This window comes from Chiloscyllium plagiosum, chromosome 5, assembly GCF_004010195.1.
Source record: "Chiloscyllium plagiosum isolate BGI_BamShark_2017 chromosome 5, ASM401019v2, whole genome shotgun sequence".
NCBI lineage: Eukaryota > Metazoa > Chordata > Chondrichthyes > Orectolobiformes > Hemiscylliidae > Chiloscyllium > Chiloscyllium plagiosum.
This window is the reverse complement of record NC_057714.1, coordinates 24,592,927-24,601,778: the sequence shown is the minus strand read 5'-3', so window position 1 is coordinate 24,601,778 and position 8,852 is coordinate 24,592,927. Positions and strand designations below refer to the sequence as shown.

The following is an 8,852-nucleotide window of genomic DNA, read 5'->3' as shown; positions in this document are numbered from 1 at the left end:
TAGTAGAGATTGAGGTTCATAAGGAACAGGTGTTAGAAATACTACAGAGTGTGAAAATAGACAAGCCCCCTGGGCCGGATGGGATCTATCCTAGGATCCTCTGGGAAGCAAGGGAAGAGATTGCTCAGCCTTTGGCATAATCTTCAAATCATCATTGTCTATAAGAATAGTGCCTGAGGACTGGAGGATAGCAAATTTGTTTCCCTTGTTCAAAAAAGGCAGTAGAGACAACCATGGTAATTACAGACCAGTGAATCTCACTTCAGTTGTTGGTAAAGTGTTGGAAAAGGTTATAAGAGATAGGATCTATAACCATCTAGAAAAGAATAATCTGATCAGGGACAGTCAGCACGGTTTTGTGAAGGGTAGGTCGTGCCTAACGAATCTTATTGAGTTTTTTGACAAAGTGACCAAACAGGTAGATGAGAGTAAACCGGTTGATGTGGTGTATATGGATTTCAGCAAGGCGTTCAATAAAGTTCCCCTCAGTAGGCTATTATACAAAATGCAGAGGAATGGGATTGTGGGAGACATAGCAGTTTGGATCAGTAATTGGCTTGCTGAAAGAAAACAGAGGGTTGTAGTTGATGGAACATGTTCATCTTGGTGTCCAGTTACTAGTGGCGTACCGCAAGGGTCGTTGTTGGGTCCACTGCTGTTCGTCATTTTTATAAATGACCTGGATGAGGGCTTAGAAGGGTGTGTTAGTAAATTTGCGAATGACACTAAGGTCGGTGGAGTTGTAGATAGTGATGAAGGATGGCAAGGGTCGGTGTTGGGTCCACTGCTGTTCGTCATTTTTATAAATGTCCTGGATGAGGGCTTAGAAGGGTGTGTTAGTAAATTTGCGAATGACACTAAGGTCGGTGGAGTTGTGGATAGTGACGAAGGATGTAGTAGTTTGCAGAGAAACATAGATAGGATGCAGAGCTGGGCTGAGAGGTGGCAAATGAAGTTTAATGTGGACAAGTGTGAGGTGAAACAATTTGGACAGAGTAATCGGAATGCAAAGTACTGGGCTAAAGGTAAGATTCTTGGGAGTGCAGATGAGCAGAGAGATCTCGGTATCCATGTACACAGATTCCTGAAAGTTGCCACCCAGATTGACAGGGTTGTTAAGAAGGCATACAGTGTTTTGGCCTNTAGGATGTTGCCTGGTATGGAAGGAATGTCTTACAAGGAAAGGCTGAGGGCCTTGAGGCTGTTCTCGTTAGAGAGAAGAAGGTTGAGAGGTGACTTAATAGAGACATATAAGATAATCAGAGGGTTAGATGGGGTGGATAGGGAGAGCCTTTTTCCAAGTATGGGGACAGCAAACACAAGGGGACACAACTTTAAAGTGAGGGGAGATAGGTATAAGACAGATGTCAGAGGTAGTATCTTTACTCAGAGAGTAGTAAGGGTATGGAATGCTTTGCCTGCTACGGTAGTAGATTCACCAAGTTTAAGTGCATTTCAGTCGTCATTGGACAGGCATATGGACGTACATGGAATAGTGTAGGTGGGATGGGCTTCAGATTAGTATGACAGGGTGGCGCAACATCGAGGGCCGAAGGGCCTGTATAGCGCTGTAATTTTCTATGTTGAATGCTCTATGTTACCTCAGAGTACAATGGGATCTTGATCAGATGGGCCAAAGGCGGGGCGGGGGGGGGGGGAATGGGGGTGGCAGATGGAATTTAATGAAGATAAATGTGAGGTGCTGCATTTTGGAAAGGCAAATCAGGGCAGGACTTATACACTTAATGGTAAGGTCCAGAGGAGTGTTGCTCATCAAAAAGATCTTGGAGTTCAGGTTCATAGTTCCTTGAAAGTGGAGACGCAGGTAGACAGGATAATGAAGAAGGTGTTCTGCTTGCCTTTATTGGTCAGTGTATTGAGTGTTGGAGTGGGGAGGTCATGTCACAGCTGTACATGACTTTGGTTAGGCCAGTATTGGAATACTGCATGCAATTCTGGCCTCCCCACTAGCGTAAGGATATTGTGGAATTTGAGATGGTTCAGAAAAGATTTACAAGGTTGTTGCCTGGATTGGAGGGTTTCAACAATATGGAGAGGTTGAATAGACTGGGGCTATTTTCTCTGGACATCAGAGGCTGAGGGGTGACCTTATAGAGGTTTATAAAATCATGAGGGCATGGATAGGATAAATAGTCCCTTCCCAGGGATGAGGTAGCCAAAACTAGAGGGCATAGTTTTAAGGTGAGAGGGGAAAGAGAAGTAGTGGAAGCTGGTACAATTACAACATATAAAATGGGTATATGAATAGGAAGGGTTCAGAAGGATATTGGCCAAATGCTAGCAAATGGGACCACATTTATTTAGAAGATCTGGTCAGCATGGATGAGTTGGACCGAAGGATCTGTTTCCATGCTGTTTATCTCTCTGACTCTAAATAAATATGTTTGATCTTAAATCACAATTATTTGATTTCTAGACCATGTACAGCATTTTATGTCCCCAAAATCATGATACTTGCTCAGCATGCACCCCCATTTTGACAGTAACATTTCAGATTACTATAGCGATTGGAGTTTGCTCAGTAAAATCTGCCAACAAAGGGAATAGATTCCACACTGAAGGCAGTCTGTCTACACGCTAGGGGTGTAAATACCTACCTCCTGTCACTCCAATTTATTTATATGGTTGACAGGCCTTTAAAGTATGATGCTGTGACATTTTTAGGTCTACATGCATTTTGGGAAAGCAAATCTTAGCAGGACTTATACACTTAATGGTAAGGTCCTAGGAAGTGTTGCTGAACTAAGAGACCTTGGAGTGCAGATTCATAGCTCCTTGAAAGTGGAGTCGCAAGTAGATAGGATAATGAAGAAAGCATTTGGTATGCTTTCCTTTATTGGTCAGAGTATTGAGTACAGGAGTTGGGAGGTCATGTTGCGGCTGTACAGGACATTGGTTAGGCCACTGTTGGAATATTGCGTGCAATTCTGGTCTCTTTCCTATCGGAAAGATGTTGTGAAACTTGAAAGGGTTCAGAAAAGATTTACAAGGATGTTGCCAGGATTGAAGGATCTGAGCTACAGGAAGAAGCTGTACAGGCTGGGGCTGTTTTCTCTGGAGCGTCGGAGACTGAAGGGTGACCTTATAGAGGTTTACAAAATTGTGAGGGGCATGGAAAGATAAATAGGCAAAATCTTTTCCCTGGGGTCAGGGAGTCCAGAACTAGAGGGCATAGATTTAGGGTGAGAGGGGAAAGATATAAAAGAGACCTAAGGGGCAACTTTTTCATGCAGAGGGTGGTACGTGTATGGAATGAGCTGCCAGAGGAAGATGTGGAGGCTGGTACAATTGCAACATTTAAGAGGCATTTGGATGGGTATATGAATAGGAAGGGTTTGGAGGGATATGGGTCGGGTGCTGGCAGGTGGGACTAGATTGGATTGTTATATCTGGTCAGCATGGACGGGTTGGACCGAAGGGTCTGTTTCCATGCTATACACCTCTATGACTATGACTCTACTGCGCAGTTGGTTAGGCCATAACTTCCAGTAGAAAAAATAGTGAGCATTTTAAAGGAGGCACACAGCTTCCATTGCTGCTTTGAAGCTCATTACCCAAAAGCTCATCTTGCATCCCACTGAGGATCACAAATCCATTTTGGTGAAACCCTGTACTATCCAAATTCATGCTGGCTCTATCTAATCACTTGATAACTTAATTTTCAAGGTGTTGAAATAGCCTTTCCTTAAGCTGAGACTCTAATCATTTCCTGACAGCTGACAACTGCTCTATAATTCCCTGGTTCCCACCATCATGCCTTTCTTAAAAATAGTAGTGACATGCAATTTTCCAACCTGAACTAAATGTTTCCAAATCAAGAAAAATTGGAAGATTATCGTTAGGGCATTGGCAATGCTGGAGGAGATAGGATGCCATGGATAGGAAACCATATGGGAAAAGGGTAGAGTATCCAGTTGGAAGGGCATATGATGGGTATGTTGCCAGGTAAATAGGGTGACAGCTGGGTACAGGATAGGGTGTAATGTGGGTAGCATGCCATGGTGCAAGTTGTCAAGGTAAGTGATACAATGACAAGGATAGGTAAGAGTGAGTGAGTGAGTGAGTGAGTGAGAGGAACTGGGTCCAGCAGGATATAGGAAGGGTGGGGGTGGACTCTGTAGAGTTTGGGTTTGATGGCTGCGAGGGGACTAGGTAGTCGAGTTAGAACTGTTGGGGGGGAGGGGGTGGGTGGGTGGAATGTCCTGTTAGGTCTGAAAAGTTCAAGTTCCCAAGCAATTGCTTTGCCAACAAATTTTCAGTCTGCGACCCACTCTCGATGCTTGTTTTCTGCACGGCTTTGGTATTATGCCAGTCTACAAAGCTATGCTCTGTTGGTACTAAAGAATCTGACTCCAATGACCTGTAATTCATTACAACCTAAAGGGAAAAGTAAAGTACTGAGCACAAAACCAGTTGCAAACATGTTTGTTTGCAATCAATTAGGGCAGTAAAGTCAAAGGAGTGACAGCACCAGACCAAACACTGACACAATGTTCGCCTGCAGACAGTGATTGGAAACAATTTCATGGCAACAAATAACTAAATATTAACTAATGAACATATTAACTGCATGCATATTCTTCAAAAAAAAGAGGATAAACTAAAAGTTGGAAGAAATTCCATGCTCTCGCAAAACTGAGCCCAAATAAGACAATGTCTGTTTTCTACACAAGTCAACATTTGACAGTCTGCAGTCCTCCACCCCTTCTTGGGGAATCCTTGTTTATGCTAAGTTTACTGCCGGAAGAATGTAAAAGCGAACCTGGCCTCCTTTATGTTTTTCATTCCCCTTGGCTAATCATTGAAGGTTTTTCTAAGCATCTGCACCAACCTCAGCTTCAGTGTTGTTGTGCGCTGGGTGCCAGGGACAGCAGCAACAATAGCAGGAGCTGCAGCAGTGTGACATCTCCTGAGATCTGGAAACTTTCCCCCAACGTTCCTCAGAATGCGCAAAGTAAGTAGCTCCACATCAAAATTATGGGACCAATCTGTACATTGAGAACCTTGAATCGATTAGCACCGATATCTCTCGCCCTGCGCGGTCTGTCTTGTTAAATCCGTCAGGTTCAGGGATATTCTTCCTGCAATAAGTGTGGAAAGCGGTGAAGCATCCCAGCAAACTGGCAGCACTCTGGCAGTGCCTGTCCAGCTGCACGTCAGCACAGAATGTACAGAATAACAAAACTGCCTGCCAATTAGCAAAATAGGGTTGGGCTTAAAAAAATACCTGCAGGAGGCAATACCAAAAAGATATAAATGCAATGAACTAGAATCACAACAGCGTAGAAACAGGCCCTTTTGCCCAACAAGCCCACACCGACCCTCCAAAGAGTAGCCCACCCAGACCCATTCCCCTACTTTGCAATTCAACAGTTGCTCATGATTTTTTAAATTTAAAAAGCCACCTGGTTTGATAGATCCATGCAGAGCTACACAGTCCAAATCCATATGTGGAAGTTACATGAGTCCATTCTGTACATCGTAAGCTAGTCCAGCATTGTGGAGTGAACCCCGGGTCAACAAGATCCACAGTGAGGCTTTAGAGAACATTAACCACTTCAAATAGCTCAGGAGTGTCCTGTCAGCCAAAGCAGCAGTTGATGAAGTGATCTAGCATCACCTCCAGTGTGCTAGCACAATCTTCAGCCATCTGAGGAAAAGGGTGTTCAAGGACAACAACCTCAGATCTGACACCGAGATCATGGTTTACAAAACTGTGGTAGTTCGCACCTTCCTATATGGTTCTGAGGTGTGCACTGTCTACAGCATACACTGGGGGCATTACAGTCATTCTGAAATAACACAATAGTTTCTTTCCCGTGCGATCCAGGGCTATAAGAAAATTGTGTAATGGCAGGCAGCTAAACTAATGGGATTGGGATCATGTTATAGTCAATACAGGGTAAGGAAAGTTTGTGTTCTACAAATAATAGTCCAAATGCTTCAATCACATTATAGCCAATTTGTGTTGAAGATATGTGCGTAGAGCAGAATCGACTGTACCGCAATGCTGCCTGTGCCAGATTCTATAAATCCACAGGAAGAACAACGCACCAACACCAGCATCCTTGACCAGGCCCACAGCCCCAGCATCGAGGCACTGACCACCCTTGATCAGCTATGATGGGCTGAGCACATGGTCCACATGACTGACACAAGCAGGTGCTCTATTCTGTGCTCTGATACGGCAGGTGAGTCCCAGGTGGACACAGGAAACACTTCAGTGATACCCTCAAGGCATTCCCACATACACCTGGGAATCACTCGCCCAAGTGGAGGAGGAGCATCTGGGCAGGCTTCAAACACCTCAAGACTTGCCATCTGGAAAAAGCAGAAGCCAAGTATAAACAGCAAAAGGAGCACCCTGCCACTCCAACACCTCACCTCTTCCTGTAGCAACCACCCGCCGCCAAATGTAACAGAACCTGCAGAAGCCTCATGGATCTGTATGGCCACCTATGGACTCATTCTGAGAGTGGACAACAATCATGCTCATCTGCAAGGAACCGCCGATGATGATGCATTAATTCGGTGTTGACTCTGTACAGAAAGCAAACTAAAGCAAGAAAAAAGAAAGCAGCATTCAGTCAGAAATAAAAGGCAGAAACAAAACCACTTTTAAATGCGATTGCATGTATATGAATATTAATTTTCCAAGCGAGTCTGTTATAGCAAAGTTTTAGAACTAAGACAGCTCAAACAACGTTTTCCTGATTTCTACATATCAACCAGTGTCCTCCAGTCACTCCTTTCACATTAGTCCATTGTTCATTAAGATCATGGTTGATCTGATTTAAACTTCAGGTCTACTTTGCTGCACATCCCAATATCTTACATCCCCAATTGTGTGTTCACCTGTGCGTTTTTGGATGTCGGAATTTGCCAATATGCTTTCACTTTATTATAAGTCAGCACTGGTAGCCACATTGTTATTTAAACCATGAAATCTAGGCTGTAATATAATTCAATGTCAAATTACAGCAAGTAAAATGCAAATTGGGAAAGAAAGACTGGATGAACAGAGAGAAAGAAAGAAGGCAGAAAGCAAAATTTTACTTGAAAAGAAACTGCAACATTGATTAAAATCTCCAGAAATGAGATATCATATTTCTCAGTAGCATGTTTTGCAAATATCTTGTAAGTAGACTGCAATTTTCATCAGGAATTTAATTTTCAGAACTCTCAGAGAGGCACCAGTATCATACCATTTCTTGTACAACAGGATAGTCATGTGTTGATTCACACTTTCAACTTCACATATGCTTACTGAAAAGGTGAAATTGCATTCATTTTTATCGTTTGATAACTCTGAACACAGTTAGCCTTAATGTTATTTTGACTGTAAAATCTAAGCCATTTAATGCTCCCTCTGAATAGTGTGATGATACTATGGCTTTAAGAGGTGTCATGGCTTTTTTTATGAAGAAAGGTTGAGACAGAGGTACCCAGTGGCCTGCTTAATGTCAAAAATGTAAACAGCTTATAAGGCCTTGGGTTTTCTTAAAAGTTGGAACAAAAGAAACAGCCTGAACGGGTGGGTTCAAGCTCCCACAGAACCAGGATTTTTAGTTTTAGTTTTCTGCCGTTGCTGGGGTCTTGAAGATTGATGTGGAGGCTGTATTCATCTCTCTGTTACAGCTAAAAATTGGGGTCCTCTTGCTGCTGCTAGAATTGCATGTAAGATAATCTATTATACTGAATTTGCCTTTTGTCTAGTATGTGTTTATGAAATGTTACTATATTGGAATGGTTAATTTGTAGTAGTTTATATATATTATTTTGTTAAACATGTTAACAATTACAGTTAAGCCCTTTTTTTATTTGTCTGTTTTTTAACTGCAGTGTAAAAATAAAGTGTGTTTTACTTAAAGTAGTTTCACCAACCGAGTTGCATTTGGAACACAAGGCCTTAAACTTACTTTTAAAATAAGAAAACGTTAGGGGATAGGCTATCATTTTAATATATTTTGAGGGGATTTGGTCTATTCCTTAACAGTAAGAAAGAAAAAAAATTAAAAATTTCCTTACCAAAACAAAAAAAGTTCTGATTTATGAAACAGAGAGTGAATTTACTCAGCTGTTTCTTTTTATTTCTTGTTCTTAGTAGTATTCAATTTGGCTTTCATTGTAAATTTTCTAAAAATATACTTACGGTCACCCTAGTGGTTGATGAACATATAGTTGGTACAGTTACTGTAAAGGGCAGAGCCAACTCAATGAAGAAAATGATCAGGGGTAGTAAGTATGAAAACGATTATCGCTTTTTCCAAATATGCTTATAATACTAAGTATGTTTATCATACAGAATGATTCAATCATCAATACCTTTTAAAAAAAATTATTTAACTGCAGCAATTATTATATGTGCCCTATGAGCTTTTGGAGAAAACAGGTCAGTATGGGAGATGGAGAACAGAAACATTTACTGCAGCTTACTGAGCTGATTCTGTTCCAAACTAGGGGCCTATTATGGGTTGGAAGAAGGGACCTGTGTATAATTTCAAAGCAAGCATTTCCAAATAATACATTTCAAAGAAAACTTACATTTATACAGTCCTCAATCACTTTACTCAGAAACTTTTCATAACACTTCACATGCAAACAATTATTTTGATGCACAGTGGTTGTTATTAGACTTGCAAATATTTGAGTTTAATTGCATGCATTCTTAATACTGCCACATGTATTCGCAATTTTACCAGAAACAGCAGAATATGAAAGCAACAAAGGAAGAATTTTGAACTTTTGCTAACTAACTCACCAAAATTATCTGACAAGAATAATTTAAAAATTGTATGCATTTATGTTTAGATTTGTAAATGCCATTGCAA

General features: G+C 41.5%; 1 protein-coding gene across 1 annotated transcript in view; it reads right to left on the bottom strand.

Annotated features, from left to right (window-relative positions):
- The window catches only part of si:ch73-345f18.3, a 37,040-nt gene extending 31,937 nt beyond the window's left edge, over positions 1 to 5,103 (bottom strand). The window contains exon 1 of the mRNA XM_043691024.1: positions 4,853 to 5,103. Within this exon, the coding sequence (XP_043546959.1) occupies positions 4,853 to 4,927 (75 nt within the window). The 5' untranslated portion in view covers positions 4,928 to 5,103. The remainder of the gene's footprint in view (positions 1 to 4,852) is intronic.
- Positions 5,104 to 8,852: the final 3,749 nt, after the last annotated feature.